General features: G+C 37.8%; 1 protein-coding gene across 9 annotated transcripts in view; it reads right to left on the minus strand.

The window, feature by feature from the left end:
• EYA4 (EYA transcriptional coactivator and phosphatase 4) overlaps positions 1 to 22,515 on the minus strand; it is a 273,415-nt gene that overhangs the window by 32,233 nt on the left and 218,667 nt on the right. For 8 of the 9 annotated variants that reach the window (XM_032339478.1, XM_032339479.1, XM_032339477.1 and 5 more), the window contains 6 exons: positions 21,536 to 21,678; positions 21,246 to 21,389; positions 19,337 to 19,416; positions 15,578 to 15,743; positions 6,609 to 6,745; positions 5,074 to 5,157 (listed from right to left, as the gene is read on the minus strand). In XM_032339478.1, coding sequence (XP_032195369.1) covers positions 5,074 to 5,157; positions 6,609 to 6,745; positions 15,578 to 15,743; positions 19,337 to 19,416; positions 21,246 to 21,389; positions 21,536 to 21,678 — 754 coding nt within the window. The remainder of the gene's footprint in view (positions 1 to 5,073; positions 5,158 to 6,608; positions 6,746 to 15,577; positions 15,744 to 19,336; positions 19,417 to 21,245; positions 21,390 to 21,535; positions 21,679 to 22,515) is intronic. The other variant, XM_032339480.1, reaches the window with a different exon arrangement.

Below are 22,515 nucleotides of genomic sequence, written 5' to 3' on the forward strand. Positions count from 1 at the left end.
AAAACAACTGAAGACATTAACAATTGCACACTGAGGCGAACTTTAAGTAGCGTAAGAGTTGTCTTTTCCTCTGGATAGAATGGCCCTGGTCACTTTTGTTATTAGCAAAGTCCTTCTAAATTGTCAACTAGACACCAGAATGACCTCACTTCAAGCAGTCCTCAAGGTCATTACTGAAGACACTAAGGAACTGAGTAATTAAACATGGTTACAAAGGATTCTCAGCTGTTAAAACCTCTCAAGACCTCTAACATGATAATGTGCACTGAATGGCCATAAAATATAAGTAGTCTCTAAGTCTCTTTGGCCATGAGCCTTTCCACAAAGACTATCAACTAACATGTTCCAGAACTCATTTTTTTCAAGAAGAAAACATTGGGGAACTACTCTATTCTAGTGGTTCTTAAAGCATGTTTCATCAGCTTAATTGGGTTTTATTCCAAATACAAAATCTCAGGCCCCACCCAGACCTACAGAATCTGAAACTCTGCAGTTGGGACGCAGCATCTGTGTTTCATAAGCCCTGCAGGTTATGGTGACTCACGTGGGAGTTCGAGAAACACTGTTCCAGTCTAAACTGCTATCGCTTCTTCCTTACTGCATAGCAGCCTGCGAGTCTCCACAGAGCACCCGATTATAAACCATCATGACCCCACTTAGCCAAAACCCCTACAACACACTGCAGCTTGAATAAACCCCAAGTGCCTTATGGGAGATACCCTAGTGGATGTGGCCCCCCACTCACCACTCCATTCTTACCCTGAATTATTCTCTCCCTTGTTTACAAGCTTCCAGAGACACTACTCCTTTATATTCCTGGAACACAGGAAGGCTGTTCCTGGTCCAGGGGCCTCCTGTGCCCTCGGCCCAGAACAGTCCTCCATGCTCTCCCCTTCCCCCCACATCAGCATGGCTAGCTCCTTCTGTAATCCAGGTCTCAGTATCAATGTCACCTCCACGCTCAGTCCCCTGTGATGCTCTACAGGATGTACTTTCACTGTCTTCACAGGGGTTACGACTATCTGCTCTGATTTTGTTTGCTTGTAAGCTCCATGAGAGCAAGAAACGGGTCTTGCATTAAAAAATAGTTGCCAGATGAATATAGTCTGTCTACAGAGCTCTGTTTCACCATTTTTACTTGGGGTTTGTGGTCAAGTGAAAGCTGCACAACGCCCTCTTGGCCCCACTGAATGACCTCTGAGCTGCATGTGGTCTCCAGCTTCAAAAGATGGGGACATAGCATCCCTTATTTAGCTCTTTCCCAATATGCCAAATAGTAATGTCTTACTGGAGAAAAGACTATGCCAACTTCCTTTTGGACATTAAGAAACTTGTCAAGAATCAAATGACTTTTAGAAAAATGTAAGTAATAATTCAATAAATTGTCATCTTAGGTGTTTTTCATGGATTTCAAGAAGGGTGTTTTCATTCTGATTAGAAAAAAAAGGAGCCTAAACAAATTTTTTACTTTAATTTCCTTAAACTGCCCCAAGTAAAACATTATTCAATATGGTGAATTCCAACAGGCTTCCCTCCTGTTAGAATCGTATCAAGTACAAGGAATTGTTATGAGATGGGTCAAATGTACCAGCATTTAGCATTTTTGTGACCTTGGTCATGTTTCTCAGCTTCTCATAACCCTGGGCTTCTGCATCTACCGAACTTGGATCACCAGAAGTTATAGCAGAGTAATTAAGAGAATTAAGGGGGATGACATTTGTGAAAGTTTTTTGAATGTTAATTCATGCCAGCTGTTCTGAAAAGCCCGTTATCCCTTTCATTCTTATTTACTACAGGTACTATTATTTCCATTTTACAGAAATTGAAGCCCAGAGATTAAGGACTTTGCCCGAGGTCACAGAGCGGCAAACACTGGCTCAGTGGCTGGGTTTTCAAAGTGAAGTTTTTCTAACTGAAAGCTTCTTGTCCTTAATCATCATCCCTACTGCTTGTGAAAAGGCAAACGCCGGCTCCATCTGCCCCCCAGCAGGTGTTCTACAGATGTCAGTTTACCTTCCCCAGACTATCAGCCGTGCCCCTGGTTCTCTTCCCGTGCTAGACCGCCATGAGGCAGTAACATCTGTCTGCCACAATCCATTTCACAAGGTTTATCTCTTGATGGAAAAGTATTCCAGTCTTCTGAGAGAAGACCATTCAAATCCTTTCAGCCCACAGAGGACTCCCATAATGGCCTACACAGTTCCTCACTGCCTGTCTACTCTTTCTAGGCTAGGTCCCATACTGTGCTCATGGCGCATTGAAGGTCTATGCTGTGTGATGCGCTGTAGCAGAGACGAGACGGGCTCTGGGGTCCGAGTCCAAGGCTCCATGACTCATCTCTGCCATGGACTAGCCTGATGACTCTGCACACATTTTATTCCCTGAGTATGTTTCCTCCGCTAGAGATGGAGAGAAAATCCTGTCTTACAACCGCTGCGACACTTCACGCCTGGCACGCTGCGGGCACTCAGCAACATTAGTTCCCTCCTTCCCCTCAGTTTGCCCCACTCTTTTGATAAGCTCTCCTGTTTTAGGCATTGACAATGGCTCTTTTGTATTCCAAAAAAGCTTTCTGACAGTACTTTAAGAGAATGGGACTTGTCTGTGAAATGAATGCTGCATGTCCAGGTGGCCATCTGGGGAGGTGACAGGTCCCTTTTGATGATACATCACTGTTGAGGGAAGCATGAGAACTTTGCTATTAAATCACTCTTGGAACCAGTCTGAGTCACTCAAGAAAGATGACTTGTTATTCAGGTTTTTTTATAGTTCACCACCCACGCCCCCTGACTCCTTAACACTTTACTGGTGCCCCTTGTTATCACAAAAGGTCTATGCTCAGTTCTGGGAAGAGTGCAACTTTATGGTATTTTTGCCAAAAAGAAAAATATATATATATATATATATGACAACCATGCTCCTTATTTATCACCTTGGGTTCAAATGATCTTACTATTTCTAACAATTAAAACCACCACAAAAAGATGAAGTTCTGAAGTGAGGAAACACTCCAAAAATCTAAAGGTAATTCCAAAAGATGACTTCCACCACTGATCTGACACAATGGAAACCACATGGATATTTAGGTATAGCCTCTGATGGAGCCTATTTTGAAGGGAACTTCATTTCGATTCATATGTTCAAGTTAGATTATCTTAAATAGTGAAGTAATATGAAACTTAGCTGTATAAAAATACTGCGGTCAGCTCAAGCAGGATTTATTGTGTATTCCTCATCAGCCAAAACTATTCCAGAAGAAATGCTTTAGATTGTTATCTGGAAAGTTTTTAGACTGTATACTCCACCAGTCATTGAATTTTGAATGTGCACCCCAAAATTATGTATGGTTACTTAATTTATATGTTATATGCATATTCTTTATATTATAACAATATGCATGTATTTGTAAAGTAAGTGCATTATAAAACATAAAAAATACAAATTGTAGGACAAAATGTGTGTGTATATGTGTGTATGTGCACAAGTGTGTATACACATTATCTTTTTTCCTTATCTCTGTGGAGCATTTTGTATATCTGCACATAGTCATATATCCTACTTTGGAGACTGTGGTCTTAAATGACAATGACTGTGATAAAGGGGCAAAGGCCCATTTTTTCTAAATAGCTGTTTTTTATGCTTTTTTTTTTTTTAAACATTGTATTTATTTATTTAACAGACAGAGATCACAAGTAGGCAGAACAGCAGGCAGAGAGAGAGGGGGGAAGCAGGCTCCCTGCTAAGCAGAGAGCCTGATGTGGGGCTCCATCCTAGGACTCTGGAAATCATGACCTGAGCTGAAGGCAGAGGCTTTAACCCACTGAGCCACCCAGGCGCCCCAAAATAGCTATTAAGCAAATCTGTTACCTTCCATATTTGTTTAGTTACGTATATTACTTAAACCAAAAATCAAATACAGGGCAGATTCACCAAGAGCACATCCCATGAATATTTCAAGGAGGAAATACTTGAGTGCAACTCATCATTTCTGGTCTAGAAGACAAAACTTAACAAAACTGCTAAACACGGCATGCTGGGCTGTCATGAGACCCTCATAAATAATGAAACACTATAGAAACACAGGGAAGGCACTTCTATCAGCGTAATATGTAAAGGAGCCAAGTCAGATGTAACTCTGAATACGGTAATTGAAGGCAGACCAAACATATTCTGAGTTGACTCTAGTCAGATTATGAATCCTACAGAGTCAAAGATTCAGACAGGAATGGCCTACACACTGTGGACCTGACAACTGCTTTCCCTGACAAGGAGTTTGGCACTTACACACTGTACACCAACACAGTCATAAGAAGCTAGCTAACCACAAAGAAGATGGCAAGAAAGAAAGGAAGAGGAGTCACCAGACCATCGGTCTCTGAATTTGTGTGTGTGCGGGGGTGTTATCCCCACTTGCTGCTCAAATTCTTATTCGAAGTTATATAAAAAAAAAAAATACTTAGTTTCATAAATCCAAAGGATCTCTCAGACAAAAGATTATCTCCTTATTTCAACTGGCATTCAATAGCAACACTTGGTGCAATAAGTGATTTCAAACAATTTCTTAAAATTTCCTTATTAGAGGATAACATAGATTTTATAATGTTGCAAGTCCATTTTGATTTACCAAATAATTTTTTCTAAAGTGATTATATCATAGTAATAATCTTGCTTTTGAGACAGAAAATTCAAAGGCATTCTGAAAAAAGAATTCAATGTCGAATTATTTTGGTAAAATTTGCTGGTTCTCATTAAAGAACAATGAGCCACTGAAAATTAATTACAAACAGATCTGACAGCCTACGATAAAAACACTTAAATGTATTTAAATTGCTCTGGATTTTTTAAAAAAGATTTATTTATTTGAGAGAGAGAGAGCGCGAGCACATGAGAGTGTGCGCTGGGGGAGGGGCAGCAGGAGAGAGAGAATTTCAAGCAGACTCCCTGCTGAGCGCAGAGCCCAACACAGGGCTCAATCTCTTGACCCTGGGATCATGACTTGAAATTGCTCTGGATTTTTGAACAAAATAAAATTCCAACAAGGTGCCTTGCGGTAAAATGTCTTGATCTTCTTACCTTGCCATACTTCTGGGCATAAGACCCTGTGAGCAGGGAGTGGAAAACAATGATGGTTTCATCCAAGTCCCAGACAAACACACGCTGAAGAAAAATACAAGTATCAAAGAATTATCAAGTTCTAAGGAAACAGAAATTTCTTTGTTGAAAACATCTGACTTTGTCGTTGGGCATAATCTCAATACCATTTTATAGAAAACTACTCTACTCCATTCATTTTTTTTTCCAAGTTTGCCAGATGTCACTGTGATAAAACCAGAGGGGGAAGAGTGATTAAAAAATAAAGTCATAATAAGCTTAAATATCAGATGTCCTAATTTGAATGAATTTCTCTAAATATTTACTTACAGTTAATACCCAAAAAGACACATCTGAACTTAGGATATAAGTGTGCTTAAAAGCTTATTTTAAAATCTCTCACCTCATGGATTCATGAGGTTTTGCAATTTGTGTAAAAATATTTTTAAAAAATCATTGAGCAATCCCTAGACAGAAATTGCAAACTGTAGAACTTTGGGTTAGATTAGGCCTTCAGAGGGGTTGTTTAGTTTGCACAGTGTTTAGAAAGATTTCAAATTATTGATCAACATTTCAGGATTAGAAGATTTCACACAAACATCAGGGTTCTGAGCACAGCAGGGAAACAGGAAGATATAACAATGCTCACTGACATTCCATGTGGCAGTGATTTGTGGGCCCTCTTCAACTAGGCCAATCGTCCCTGCTCCCCACATTCTGCTGCTGGCTCCCTGGCCCTGTTCACTCATTTCTGTCACCTTCTGGGTTCCTGAAGGCGCTGGAATGTGCTACTGTCCTTCAGATGAAAGGAATGATGTTTTACAAAGAGGCACAATGACTATCATTTGATTTTATCAAGTCTGGAAACTTGGGTATTTTTCTTAATTGAAGGATGCAGTTGTGTAAGAAGTAACATAGTATGGTTAAGATAGTTTCCCTGATGTTTTAGAATAAAAATCAACCTGCTTGGCATGAACATATCTCAAAAGAGCTTTCAACCAGAGGAATGGGATGCATAGAAGTTTTTATACAGATAAAAATGTTACCATGTTATCAAATGATCGGAATTTTTCCCATTTTCAGAAGACAACTTTTCTTTTCCATACAGATTAATTTCACCTTTTTTTCAAATTTTGACTCCCCCAAATTTTATTCACCCATATAAACATTCTTCATTACCTTACTACGACCAAACAGAGTGTCTCTCAGAAGATTATCCCACTAACAGTGACTTTATTTTGTAAATTTCTGTTTGTGTCAATTAGGACCAAAAGATGCAATTATCTCAGACCTGGAATTTATAAAGTTCCATCGTTTTGAAGTTTTTAATTTTGCCATTACAATGGATGAAATCTCAAATTTTAGAGTTATGAAGTCCCTACACGATGAGATCCACTCATTTCATGATACTTCCTTCTTTTTTTTTAAGGTTGAAACCTTATGGAACCATAAGGTGTAGAATATCATTCAGTAAAATAAAACATCAGATTCCACTCCTTACGGATAAGTCAGCATACCTCCAGGTCACTGTCAGGAGGCGGGGAGGGATTGTTTTTCCGGCCTCTTCCTCGGGATTTTGACCCAGAACTCCTGCACGTTCTCTCATCAAGATCTTTGATAGGTGTGGAAGGGCTCTGCACGGTATCAAACTCTCCTAGAAACAACGTGATGTGTGTCAAGAAAAGCTCTTCATTTTTAGATCAGGTATGAGTCTTTGTTGTGAATTATCTTAACAAATCTTTATACAATAGAAAGCTCCTCCTGACAAAAAAGATTTATCATCCCAAATACACAAAATCCCCATTCAATTAAAAATTTTGCAGGTCACACAAATTCCCCATAGTTTCAACCTACATGATCTATTAAACCTGAATGTGTTTTAGACTCTATGTGTCTTCACCTTCCTTGTCTCTACTGTCCCCTATACATCGATCCAGATTTAGCTCTGTTCCCCTCTTTTTTTTTTTAAAGATTTTATTTATTTATTTGACAGAGAGAGATCACAAGTAGGCAGAGAGAGAGGAGGAAGCAGGCTCCCTGCTGAGCAGAGAGCCCGATGCAGGACTCGATCCCAGGACCCTGAGATCATGACCTGAGCCGAAGGCAGCAGCTTAAGCCACTGAGCCACCCAGGCGCCCTGTTCCCCTCTTTTTAGGTCAGAGCTCAAAGGAGGGGATGTCTTCTTCTGGATCAATCCCATCCCTCACCTATAAACTTGACTCCCAACCTCACCCTCTAAGGGAATCGTGCTCCATTAGTTAAACCCTTTCTTAACTTTCTTCCCACCTCTTGCTTTTCTGTGGGCCACAAACAAGTTTAAAAGTCCTTCCCTTGACCTTGCATTTTCACTGAGAAGTTATCTGCTTGCTATCTTCTCTTTTTTAAGGGATACTCCTTAAAAGAGTAGTACATTACATGACAGCGTTGTCCAAAAGAAATATGATGTGAGCCACAAATATAACCACATATATAATTTAAAATTTTCTAAAAGCCACAATAAAAAATGTAAAGAAACATGTAGAATTAATTTTACTTGTATATACTCATTGAGCCAATATAAACACAATATTATCATTTCAGCATGTAACCAACGTGAAAATTTTCAACAACATGTTTTCATCTCCTTTTCATTCTAAGTCTTTGAACTCCTGTGTGTATTTTACACTTACAGCAGACCTCCAACTGTACTAGCCCCGCTACAGGTGCTCGACGGCCACTCGTGGCCAATGACGACAGCAGTGGACAGCCCATGTGTCTCCACTTCCGGACATCTGATTTGTCATGATCGCTTCACCAAAATCCTAATAAAACTATTCTTACTCAGAGTCCTGTTAACCACCTAACCAACAGATGTAATAAACAGACGCAGTCCTTATCCTTATCCTAGATGCCTGAGCTGTGTTTGATCCTCTTAAACACCACATCCTTAGAGCCATTATTTGGCTTGTGGTCTCCTAGCTCTGGAAGTTCTCTCACCAGGCCTTCTCTGTCTAGGAGACACGCACTCCTTTTCCTCCTCCCACTCCTTGTATGCTAGTATTTAAGAGTTCCAACCCTCCGTCACTGTCTTCCTTATTCCACACCATCTGGACGATCTAACCCTCTCATGGGTTAATCACCTTCTCGGAGATGACCCATACATAAACCCATACTTCCAATGAGGCCGCATCCTACAGAAGATTCAGACTTTGTATCTAACTGACCTCTGCATGTTCCCTAGGTACCTGAATGCCTGACATGTCTACAGCTGAGGGTGGGGTAACTTATAAGGAAAGTGTACTGAGCTGTGGCAAATCTGTGGGAGTGGGTTGGCACAAACCAAAATGACAGTGAGGTCCTCACAAGTAACAAGGGTCAGACGCACTGTAGGACTTGAAGCATTTCACTCAATCTCTCTGAATCTCTTTCTTTGTATATTAAAGCACGGGCAAGAACAGCTGCTTTCTGAATTACTGAGGTAAAAATGATTTATGTTTAATTTGATGTGAATTATATATGTAAACATTTCTAGGAGAGTCTGAGGGTAAGCTACATTTAAAATTAAATTTAAATTACTACGTTTAATTTAAATATAAAGAATTTAACGATTATGCTTTGTCATAAAATTAAGGAAAAATAATTATGAGGACAGCCAAGTAGTTATTAATCTAATTAAACAAATCTGAACAGGCTAGACAGTATCTAGGTCATATTTCTTCCTAGATGTTCTAAATGAACAGTCATTTTTACATACCTCACTTGTAATTATTTCCAATGGTTATAACATTTTCTTTGGGAAACACTGTGCATGTCAGGACGGCATCAAAAGAAACCACGTGTCTGTGTTTCAAATATCATTTGCTCTTAAAACACTGTTAGCGTTGTTCCTATGATAGGTCTCTGCTAGTGACTGTGTTAGAGAGGTCAGTGTAATAAAGGCTTCATAGTTTTCAGCTGAATATTGATTGTCCCATCTTAGAGTAAATTGTGTTTCAGCTTGCACAAGTATTAAATGAGAGCTTTAGGTATTTAAATACATGCCAACTTAAAAAAAAATCACACAAAAATTCTCTATTTTTAGTAATTTTTTTAAACAGAATTTTCATAAGGTTACTATGCCCTCCAAGCCAAATGTTCTCGTTCTGATAAAATGCTGATTCAAATTAAGCCCCATTTATTAAGTAAGCTTATAATTTTTTGGATGGCCTTCCTCAAAAACTTATCTTTCTACTCATGATAGATCGATTTTCAGCTGTTAACTATCATGAGGCACCTTTGCTCTTGCAAAAATGCAAGAGCTGAAAGGTTGAAAACTTGCAAAATTGCAAAGCCATTGTGATCAGTTATGGGTGGCTGATTGTCAGCTGGATCCAGAAAGAAAGAGTTTGGCAGAACAACTCAGCTATTAAATGAGCTGGAGAGCTGGCTGCTGAAGAGCAGGAGGAGGAAGAAGGGAAAAGACTGGTCATAGGCAGTGTCCGCGTTTCAGTAAAAGTAGGATTTGGTATCACTGATTCTGGCCAAGTTCCGGAAAGATCTTAAAAGGGCTCTAAGAATCCGTGGACAAAAATAGACCCACGTGGGGCGCCTGGGTGGCTCAGTGGGTTAAGCCTCTGCTGTCAGCTCAGGTCATGATCTCAGGGTCCTGGGATCGAGCCCCGCATCGGGCTCTCTACTCAGCAGGGAGCCTGCTTCCCCCTCTCTCTCTGCCTGCCTCTCTGCCTACCTGTGATCTTTCTGTCAAATGAATAAATAAATAAATAAATCTTAAAAAAAAAAATGGACCCACGTATTTTGAGGAAAGTAAAGGCATATCCTTTTAAGAAAACGATGAAGAGTAGCTCCACATTTATCCTTAGTATGTGTAACCCGCTGCCTTCTTTCTTAAAAAATGTACTGAAATATGTGTTTGGCTCCATTCATTCATTCTGAGTCTCCTCATGTCTGTGAGATTCTTGCATTTTGTAACCTGGAGCAGTTTCTTGCTTTTTCCTTCATGTGGCTAGAACTTCCTTAAATATGTATACTATGCTTTATTTGACTTTTGTGAATGAACATTAGGTTATTTACAGTTTTAGGCAATTACAAATAAAGCTGCTATAAACATGCTTGTTCAGCTCTTGTGGACATAAGCTCCTATTCCACCAGGGTAGATTTTTAGCGGTGGGACTGCTGGGTCAGAGGAAGATGTATATTCATCTTCAGTAGACACTGACCACCGTTTTCTAGTGTGGTTGTATTAATTCACTCTCTGATTAGCAATGAGATTTTTAGTTGCTCTGCATCCTTGCCAATACTTGGCTTTGCTAGCCTTTTATGAGCTATTGTGGGGCTATGTTGGTCCCACTGTAGTTTTAATTAGCATCTTCTTGTTGAATAATGATGTAAAACACTTTTTTTCTTTTTTTTTTTTTTTTTGCCCATTTGGTATCTTTATGACATAACTGTTTAAATCTTTTGCCCATTAAAAAAAAAAAAATGGTCTGGTCCCTAGGTGGCTCAGTTGGTTAAGCTTCTGCCTCCATCTCAGGTAAAATCCCAGGATTCTGGGATAAAAGTCCTGCATCGGACTCCTTGCTTGTCTCCTTGCTTCTTCCTCTGCCCCTCCTCCCACTGGTTCTTTCAATCCCTCTCTCTCTCTCTCTCTTCTCTCAAAAAAAAAAAAAATTGTTATCTTTTTCTTATTGATTTGTCAGAGCTCTTTATTGTAAAACATTCTTTACATATATATGTCTGACTTAAACTTTAACCCAGTGAATTTGGTCCTTCATTATCCTCTTTTAATAATGGGAGAACCAGAGGCACATGAGATTTTAAATTAACTTACCAAGATGAAATAGCTTGTATGCAGAATGCTGGTATGATTGCAAAATTCCTGCTTTAACTACTTGGTTATCCTTTCTCTCCCAAACAGCAACAGATCCTTCAGGTTTCCAGGTAACAAAGAGGTCAAACTTAAATCTGTTTCTACCCATCAAAAGAGTCTACAGACCTCTTATAATTTTGTGAGGGCCAGTGAATTCTCAAAAGATCTCCACAGCACAAGAGTAGGTCCTGATGAGTGCACGCGTGGCATCTGGGTCCCTAGAGCATCCACCCAGGGGAACGGCTCTGTCCTCTGTATCTTTGCATGGTGCTATATTTTCTTCTGATAAACAGCAAAACCAGGAACTTAAACTCAGCTGGTCATTAAATATTTGTTGACTTTTTTTTTTTTTTTAAGAGAAAGCTGTTAATTCCAGTGTCTCTGCCAAATTTCACTAGGGTACATTAATGCTGCAGGTAGGAGGAAAGTAAATTGGCAGAGAAGTTAAATGTGGTCAGTCCTTTCTATCTAAATCCCCTTATTAGCTTCACTTAAATGAAGGAGCACTTTGCCTGCCTTCCTGTCCTTGTGTGAAATGCCATGAAGCTACGGAAATTCTACTGAGTTCTGCCAAAGAAACCGGTTTCTTTTCAAAGAGTGAAGTGATCTTATTATATCCTTTACATTTCTGAAGTATCTGTAAAGTTTAATTAGGTAATGTATTGTAATGCTTGCCAAGGTCTCAGAGTAGAGGATGATACGGTTACAAATTACTGATTATTTTTCATTTTCAAGATGTTTAAAATACTGAAAGAGCGGGAGCTACAAAAATTTGTAATGTTCATCAAACTTTTTCAACGCAAATCAAAAATATAATATGCCTGAGATAATCTTTGTTAAAGGCAAAAAGAGATCTTTATAAAGGTAATATAAACTCAAATATCTGTTCTTAATCAGTATGCTAATGTTTCTTTAAATATATTGTCAAATTGCCTAATAAGGTAAAGTCAAGAACTGAATGCTATTTGCAATTTCCAAATAACATAAGTCATTACCAATTGCCCTAGGCTTTTCTTGGGCCAACATTATATGTGATTGAATAATTCTCCTTTAATTAGTACAGTAATGAATAAGTATACCTTCTAAGCTTTGGCTATTTAGATGCAACTTAATTTCCAAGTCTAAGTCAGAAGAACCCCCAGCTGTCTCTTATAGAACATAAAGTATGTTTCTATTTTAAAAACGAAAGCTATGAATAGTTAATGATTTATGAAGAACTAAGAATTTAATTGTTAAGTCTCTGTGTTCAGTCCAAAAGGCAGAGCTGGTCAATGGGAAATACTTTTCATACCCTTGAACTAAGTACCTCAAAATTCATCAATAACAAAGAAAAACCCCACAGTTATAAACTAGTTGGTTTAGATACATGCCAGATCTAGAAAAACAAAATCAAACTTAAAACTACCTTGCCTGAAGTGCTGGGGTCACAGAATTCCCTAAAAATCCAGATATGTTACTGTTATAATATATAACAGTTACAAGTAATATATAAAATATATAACAGTTATAAGTAAAAATGGTTTCTTCTTTAAAATTCAACATAAAGTCTGATAAGACCTGAAAATTTTATAAAACTCTATTTGTTGGCATTAGGAATCAATGGAAAGCTAAAGAAATTGCATTCTAATAGTACTATGAGAATGTTACACATGGATGTGTCACATCCAAAGTCATACATTCAGAATACCTACGTGCCTGCATTTAGTATTTTTAATGTAAGCAAAATAGCTATTCTGAATATTTATTATTCTTTAATTAATGGAAAGTGCCCATCTGTGTCTTTCCGGCAGAGAAACTTTTGTGATCACACTGAAATTAGAGCAAAATACACAACAGCAAATTCCAAGTGTTATCCAACGGGTATTATATTTGAAAACCAAGTGGTTTTCACTCATGGTAGTTCTACTCTAGTGCACTCAAATACTATCTGCTGCTCCTGGTCCTGTTACTCAGTCTCCAGTACCTTGGTGATCAAATACTTGTGTGATTTTGTTTTTAATACAGTCATCCTACCCTGTTTCCCTTTGCATTTACTACGGAGAAAAATCTTTCACAGTGTGATAAGACATCCCCTTATCTAAAGTATCTCTAGTATCCATTAAGCAAGTATTCTAAAATCATATTTTCTTCTTTCGTCTTTCTTTCTCACCTTCTTTCTCTCTTTCTCTCTCTCTCTTTCCCTTCCTTCCTTTCCCTCCCCCATCCTTGCCTCCTTCTAGATTCATGCACAGCGTCGCGGGGAGCGGCAGCAGGAGAGGGAGAAAATCTACAGCAGACTTCCTGCTGAGCTAGGAGACCAATATGGGGCTTGATCCCATGACCCTGAGATCATAATTTGAGCCAAAACCAAGAGCCTGACCCTTAATCAACTGAGCCACCTAGGCACCCCATACATTCTTTCACTTAAGATAATATTTTTGATGAAATGTAACTACTGGCTCAAAGAGGATCAGGACAGATTTAGCACATGTGATTTAAGCTGAAATGAGGTTAAGGCAAGTGAGGTACAAAGGGTGTGAAATTTAAGGGCCTTGAGAATGAATGCCTCCCTCAATTTTGTACCCTGTCCTTCCCTGGCCTTACTTAGTCCCAGCCCTGCTATGATACAACCACTCAGAGAGGATGGGGCTAGATGAAAAGACTTAACAGAAGCCTTAAGGAGACAAGGACCGGAAACTCAAGAGGGCTGTGTGGTCATAGAAGGGAGGCTCTAAAGGGAAGATAAGGAGAAAGAAACTGAAATGTAGGACCACCAAAGACAAAGTCTAGTAGAATACTAGACAGTTTTTCCTTGGAGCCACAATTAGAAACCATATTCTGAAGAGGGAACCAAAAAGAAATACCATTATTTCATCAATTAATGATCTGAGCATATTTTGGCTATTACTTGAAGTGTTAGCTTCATTTTACTTCTTTAGGTTCAAATTAGTTTCTTGCTAACATTCTTGTGTTATCTAGCATTTTCCCTTTCCAACACTCATACAGTTCTAATTATTTGCTTGAGATTTGTCTTGTTTGTCAAATGGAAGCTAAATGTATGCAGAGATCTTATTCACTACTGGAATATTGGCAGTACCTGCGACCTATTAGGTACTCATAAATAATAGTTAAATGGCCTTAAATCTTCTTGGAATCACTGGTCCACTTAGAATTTATAGTGTTGTTACCATGTTTCTTCATCTTCTTGTCCTTCCAACTGGACAAAAAAAGATAAGTTTGGATCTTGCAAATAACTGAAGTCAGAAAAAAAGAGCTTGAACATACTAATGGTGACTATGAAAATTCTTAACTTCATTTTTCTTATTGAATCTTGGTAATACTTTATATAGTCTAGATGCAAGCCCTTTATCAGATATATGTTTTCCAACTATTTCCTCCAAATCTGTGGCTTGTGTTTTTATTCTTGTGACAGTGTCCTTCAAGGAACAGAAGTTCTTGATTTTACGAAGGCTTATTTCCTTTCTTTTAGAGATTGTGTTTTTTAATGTCATACTATGAAATCTTTATGTAACCACAGCTGCAAAAATTTCCACCATGTTTTCTTCTAGAAGGTTTATAGTTTTAGTTTTTATTCATATGGTATGTGGTGTGAGTTATAAGTCAAGATTCTGTCTCAGGATTTGTTTTTTGTTTGTGCTATTATTGTTGTTATTTTTGCATATGGATGTCTAATTGTTCCAGTACCATTAAAAAAACAAACAAACAAAAAACCCTTTATTCTCCAACGATTTCACACCTTTGTCAAAGTTCCATTTTTGAGTGTATGCTTACAGGTCTATTTCTGGACTTTCTATTCTACTCCATTGTTCTATGTATCTATCCTTTTGTCAATACCACACATTTTTGATAACTGGACTTCATAATAAGCCTTGAAATCAGGCAATGTCAGTCACCAAACTTTGTTCTTATTTTTCAAAATTATTTCAGCTAATCTAGTTCCTTTGCTTTTCCGTTTAATTTTAGGATCATCTTGATGACTTCTCCAAAAAGTCCTGCTGGAATTTTAAATAAGATCACAATGAATCTTTATTAAATTTGCATTTAGCTTGAAATACTTCAGCTGTGTCAGCAAATTCAAGTCCAGTGGCACTGCAGATAAGCTTCTGACAACAAAGAATACAACGGGTCTTAAGTAAGTGCTAATCAGAGAAAGATATTAAACTACCTACCAATGATCCTACACATCCTAGGAGTGTAGGAAATGTTCACTGCCCAGAGCTACTGAGGATTCACAAAGATGAAAGAGCTACACAGGCTCTCAAGCTTAAAGGAAATACTATCAGTTATACCCAAAGAAAATAATATTACTACAGCCTTTCCATATTGTCATGATCTTTACAAAAGAAAGGATTAGTCAGGCAAAAGTTCCACTGACCTTTTTATACCCATATGCATGCATGCATGCATATATATATATATATATATAATCACTTGAAATTAAAATCTCTTAACCATCCACATCTAAAAGAAGGGTTTTTTGAAATGCTGAAGAAAAGCCTCATCTTACATGGCGGTATTGGCCCAGATGAAATATCAGCATCATTAGATGAGAACTTTGAGCCTGGTCTCCAAAATGTCTTTTCCCCCATGTAGTAGACCCAGCAAAACATCAAAGTATTTCATCTGGATGAAGATCTGTACCTGGTTGGCTGGTCAGTCCTGGGAGAGATTCCTGCAACTGATAAGTTGAGGTGGACGACGATGTGCCATCAGCCGTGTTATTTGATGTCATATATGCCCCGTACGTGGAGGCTGAGTAATACTGTGCATACTGGTTTTGGCCAAAGGCTGTGTAGGATGGGTAATCCTGAAAGAAGAATTGAGATGTATGTGTTCTTGGAAAAGGAATTACTTCTGGTCCAAAGAAATCACTATGGTAACTGAAAGGTTAGTATTTGGTTCCATTTGTTTTAGAGTCCTCAGTTTTGAGGTGATCCTAGCGAGTTCACACAATTATGAACTACCCTGCTGGCTTCACCAACCAGGTCCAGCACATAACTCTCCAACTGCCTAAAGGCTGCACATGCCTCACGTAACCACAATTACTTATCTGGGGATGTACGTCCTAAGGTCTTAGGTGAGAGAGTAAATAAAAGAAAATAGAATAATAGAGTTTTTTACCCACACTTCCATAGGCCATGTGTCATCTAAAGTCTTGACTTAAAGTGCCTAGTGAGGTTTTTAAATATTGAGTTTGCCTCATTTGCTAGAGAAAGAAGAAAGCATTGAGTCAACTCCTCTGTCCTGCCTTTTATTAAAAAATTCTAAGAACCTTAAAATAATCTAAGTAATCCTTCAAAATCCTCTACATATTAAGATAACAAAAAATAATTTGTTGTAATAATTTGTGTTTAATGTATCTAGCATGTTTTAGCCCAAATTATTATCAGTGATGATAAAACTTAGTCAGGATTAAGATTCCCCAATACATGTTCCTAAGGAAACAAAGATACACATTTGATGTGGTTTTCAAAAAAGGAAAATCTTTATGTTAAGTAAATATCTGTATAAGCAAATATGTGTATTATCAGAAAGGATTAAGTAGAGATGACCCTTGACTAACATGGGTTTGATTGCATGGGTCCACTTATATGCAGATTTTTTTCAATAAATATAGAATATAGTACGGTAATGTATTTTCTCTTCCTTATGATTTTCTTAATAACATTTTTTTCTAGCTAACTTTATTGTAAGAATACAATATATAACACCTATAACATATAAAGTCTATGTTAATTGGCTGTTTAAGTCATCAGTAAGGCTCCCTGTCAACAGTGGGCTATTTCAGTTAACTTTTAGAAGAGTCAAATGTTATACCTGGCATTTTGACTGCATGGGACAACACCCATGTTGTCTAGTTCAACTCTAGTATGGCAGGAAATGAAAATTCTGTTTGTCTGCTAATTTCAAGATCTGATATTCCCCATCACCACCTGTAAGCTAAGGAAAACACCTCTCAGCAATACTTGGACAAAGGTCCTAGCAACCTATCTTTGTCAGAGTAAGACACTTACACAGGCAGTGTTCAAAGGTGTTAAGTGGATTCACCCATTTAATCCTCACACCCTCCTATGTGCTATTGTTACCCCATTTTTCACTGACGGGGACAAAGGCACAGTGTGATGAAGTGATCTGTGTGCTCGAGGTCAGACAGCTAGCAAGTTTCAGGCTGGAACTGGTCCCCAGAGAGGCTGACTCCGACGTCTGTGTGCTGAAGCTCTCCCTGAGGCTACTAACGTCCTTACGGGAAGTTGAAGTGACTTAGAGGAAAGGTCCACACTACTAGCTACTGGTGACTAAAACATCTTTTGGTACTCAAACATAGCTCAGAGATCTTCCTCCCACTACTATCACCCTAGTCCAAGCTACCTTCACTTCCTGTTGGAGCCAGTGGACCAGTTTTCCAATTTGTCTCATTTCCAGGTTTAGTTTTCTCCAGAATGATATTTTCAAAACAGAGACTGTATGACACCATGCTCCTGCTTTGAATCCCCTAATAGCTTCCCACTGGGCTTGTGTAACCCTCACAGAGGGATACACATACAGAGCCCTGCCTATCTTTATAAATATGCTTCCCCCTCTGCCCTCCTGCACAAACTAAACCCTCCCCTTCTTGGAATTCACTGGTGTACCAAGGGTTTCACTTCTCAGAGGTGAACCCTTTCTATGCCCGAAACACCCTGGCCCTCCTTCTTCACCAGTCTTAGGAGACGTCCCAAATGTCACTTCTACAGACAAGCCTTCCACAAAATCTTCCCTACTCAAAATTAGATGTCTATTAATATTTTTAATAGACTCCATTCTGACTCTTCGTGCTTTCCAATTCTATATTTATTCATGCATTTACTGGTTCATTGTCTGCTTCTCTTGGCAGTTGGTGATATCCAGGAGGCCAGAACCAGGTCCTATCCACTCCAGTCCTCACTTACATGTCCCCAGCATACAGACCAGGTCCTAATACATAATAACTACTCAATAAGTGTTAGCTAAACTAATAGACTGACATTCCGACCATGGTCCAAGACACAGGTTGTGAGTCATATTGGAGCCACTCTATTTAAATGTTTAGATAGTATTAGATCTGTTTTATGCTATAAATCTTTCTTCTACTTTATGAATCTTTTATAAATCCTCCCAAGTAGAACAAAGTAGTCTTTCTTTTATGCTATACACCACTCTGCCTAGTGTTTATTTCTACTATTATATTCATTATATCCTACCCTCTATTCATATTATTTTCCTATCTGTTTCGTTAGAATTGCTTCCTTCCAGACAGCAGAAAATAATGACATTATTTTTGAATTTCAATGCCTGGTCAAAAGTCTAATGAATAATAAGAGCTCAATAAATGTTTCCTGTATCAACAAAAAAGTAAGTAAAATGAAGCTACCTGGATTATCAAAAATTCTCAATATTTTTCAATATAAAATAGACATACCAGCTTTGAGGTTTAATATTTTAAGAAACCATTTTTTCTAACTAATGCCAAATTACACGATTTAATTCTATGAAAAATGGTATTTTTCCACACTAATAATCACAATTTCTTTTTTGCCTTTTGTTACATTAATAAACATTAAAAGAAGGCAATTTATATAATCCCTTCAATAAATCCAAAGAGCGTACTTGTGCAAAAACTTAGATTTTAGAGTATATAAAGTCTAACAACTATGTTAAAGTAAAATAGTGTATTTTCCAGCAAGGAAATCAACTACCCTTCTATCTCAATGACTCTGAACTTGACAGAACTAGGAAATAAGCAAAAAAGATTCTGAAGTGTTAGTATATTCACCCATCGCTAACGTTCATTCTCGCTCCACACACAATTCTAACAAACTAGATTTTAGAACTCACAAAAATACTAAGAAAGCATAATTAAGAGGAGGACTAAGGACTACTAGAGGCAAGCACCCTGACAAAAGCAAAAATTACAGCTATCAGGAAAGTAGGAATCAAACATTTATTAAAATGAACCACAGAACTAAAAGAAAAAAAAAATCCAGGAGGCATTTGGTTTAGTAGGAAATATTCTGTACTATCAATGTCATAACCTACTTATTGGTTGTAGTTCAATTTCTTAATTAATTTTCATAATAACTTGTCAAAAATGAAATTATATTTAGTAAACAGTTTAAAATAATATGAAAGTACACAATATATTTTGTAGTTCTGTGCCAAATGATTAAAATAAAAATCATGCCTTAAATGTTTAAAGGACAAACAACCAGAAAACCTAAAATGCCCAGAATAACACAGATCCCAAGAATTGTGGAAAGCTAATTTTTTACCACCTGAAAAAACCTTTTTCTAGGAGAGTATACACTTACATGATAACCCAAAACTATTCTTCAAAGATCTGAAATAGACACAAAAAGCCTAAATACAAAAAAGCTACTTTACCTGTTGTGAACCGCTAAAATTTGTTGAATTGGAGACTGAATTATTTGCATAAATAGTAGATGATGGTGCAAAACTAGAACCTAGAAATAAAGAAAAAAAATTGCACTTAAAAAGTATTTTTTTGCAAAATTATAAAAACATTTCACTTTGCAGAATCCAACGAGAGAAGTATATTTTTAATTTTGTTAAGGCAACAAAACATGAAATTTGAAGTTGAGAGATTTATAAGGAAATGAGTGCTTATCTCTGTCCTTGTGACAACAGATAAAGTCTTTGCTGTAGATGTCTGTTGGACTAAACAGGAGCACAGAGGAACAGTCTTAAGGACAGCAGTTAACCTTTGAAGGTTAAATGCCTAGAAGAGCAGGGGTTTTCAAAGAATAAAATGTTATGCAGACAGAGTACTCCTAGGAAGCTACTGGAACTTTCAAATGGTCATACAAGCTGCATATGCACACAGAAACCATTTGAGCTAAACACGTGGATGGGGTTAGCTTAGGAAACACAGAACCAACTTAGAACTGATGCTTGCAGCACCCTGTCTTTTCTTTCCTCCTCTGTCCTTTCCTTGGAGCCAAGAAAGATGTGAAGTGGGAGTCAGACTAAGTATAGTACAGTCACCTAGGGCTTGAGAGCCTTCAAAGATCTGACTACAAAGTTAGAAATTTAATCAGTTTTTAAATTATTTTTTCAATTAAAAACAAGTGAGATATCAATGTAAAGATCATTTTTAAACATATCTTCCATGGAATGGACTTATGAAGAAGTAAAATGAAAAACTACTGACACAGCTGATTACTTGTTTTATCAATGTGTTTAGAATTGCAATAATATTATATAGTTAACACAAACTGATCTGGCCCAGAATATCCAACATGAAGTATTGCGGGGGAATCAATGAAAATGTACTCATGGTTGCTTTCATACTCCTAACTGATGATGTGTGGCCCACTGTGACTTTAACATTTATGTAACTATATTTCTATATATACTACTATATATCTACAGTTTAGATAAAAAGAGACCTGACCTTTCAGCCAAAAAGGTCTAGGTAATTATTTCACTTTAGTTGATAGACTACAATTTCAACACTGGGTTGATTAAAGAAGTATGATTTACATAACCCCAAATGTATGACAGAACAGACAGAATGACAGAAAGCTTTTAATGCATTTACTATGTCACTAAAATTCTTTCTGCAACTACTACCTAATGACCAAATGTAGAAGCAAAATTAAATACTCAGATGCAGAGGATTGTTGCGGGGGGGAGTACAAATTCTATAAATATTTCTAGTATTAGAAATATTTGTATTTCTAATTATATATTAGAATTATATATTGAATTGATTATATAATGACTATATTGAATATATAGAATTTTATTAGTAATTATATAAATATTTCTAGTAAGAAATAAAGTATTAATAGAGGAGAGGTATTTGAGGAATGAACAGAAAATCCAAAATAGTTAAATGGTAAACAGGACTTAGAAAGGTATTAACTCAATTTTAAATATAATTAAAGCAGCATTATACACTTAAGGAATATGGACAAGAAAACGCACATGAATCTTTGAACCTCACTTAAACAGATGCCTGTGTATGACTGACATGGCTCAGAGGTTATCTTGTTTGGACTTAGTGTCCTGCCAATTTCATACAACTTCAACTTAAGTACTGAAATTTGGTATAGGTTACCACGTTTCCTGATGTATATTCAATTCTTTCCACCATGTTTTTTTCTGTTTTGTTTTTGTTTTTCCTCTTCTCTAGCTATTTGTCTTTCCGAATGCAAACAGCAGTAACAATTAAAACCATTTTCGTGAAGGCATATCCCTATTCTGAAGCCAAGGAGTCTCATCCAGAGAATTCCTCCTTGCGTAACATGCTTCCTGTGCGGTGGCTTACCTGGCATCTGGTAAGAATATGGCGTCTGGCCTGGCTGTGGGGTGGAAAACCCTGGGCTGTAACTGAGGCACCCGCTCTGTAATGGGGATGGGGTCTGTGAAAGTCCACTCTCCGTCTTGATGCCTGGCAACATCACGCCCAGATCTGTTTGGGAAATGCAGAGCGCAGACCCTCGCATTAGTAGAATGACCTTGCTCCTGAATTGTCACTTGTGCTAGAATATCTAAGCACTAGGCATCAGGATTACCCGCTCATAAGCAAAGAAGCAGAGAAAAAAAGAAAAGCAATACCGTAAGTGGGCAGGCTGTAGGGCTGTCCTGTCTGTGAGTAGGCTGTGTAGACCGCTGGCTGCTGCATCCCCGAATACTGAGTCTGGCCTGCGTAGGCAGACATCGTTTGAGCTGCTGGTGTAGAAAGAATGTGTGGATAGGGCCTAAATATCAGAAAAATAGCATTACTGTGGCAACAAAGACTGCACATTACTTCAGACAGCTTAGATTCATCGAAACCTTATCATAGCCAGGAAGTAACCCTCTTCTTCATCCACAATACAATTCTAACAACAGGGAAAGGACAAGAGTCCAAACGTCCCAGGCTCTGCTACCAGTCAGTATAGCAACTTGGGACAAATGGTTTAAACTCCTTAAAGACTTACATCTCACCTATATCATGAGACATCTGGATCAGAAAGTCTTCTGTTTACAGTACTTGTTGACCTCTGAAATAGTATCTCAATTAATGTGCAGACCAGGGAAGTGGAGCCCAGGCCAGTTAGCATAATCATGAGCTTACCTGCAGTTTCTACCTACAGTCTCCCCTGCTGCTATACCACAGATACACAAGTCATGAAAAGTCCTACCAATTCTCTGCCAAGAACAGGACATTTAAAAAAAAAAGAAAAGAAAGGAAAAAGGTAGGCAGCTGCTTCCTGAAAAGAAATGGAATGCCACCCCTTTTATTGTGCCACATTTTACAGAATGTTCCCGAATGGATATCCAAATCTGTCTGTACTTAAGGGCAGAGACTGTAGCTGCTCCAGAGAATAACATTTAAATGTGTGTGGATCATGACTCCAAAACCTTAACACATCTGGCTGCTTGTAACCAAATTCAGATATATACCTAATATTGTTAAATTTGAAATTTCTACCTCTGCCTTCAATAAGTTGACTTTGTTTGTTATAAAAACAATGGAGCACATTATTCTAAAATATGTGCCTGAGAACTTGAAATCCCATGAAAATGATGTTATATGGAACAAATTATGAAGG

The sequence above is a fragment of the Mustela erminea genome, chromosome 4 (assembly GCF_009829155.1).
Source record: "Mustela erminea isolate mMusErm1 chromosome 4, mMusErm1.Pri, whole genome shotgun sequence".
NCBI lineage: Eukaryota > Metazoa > Chordata > Mammalia > Carnivora > Mustelidae > Mustela > Mustela erminea.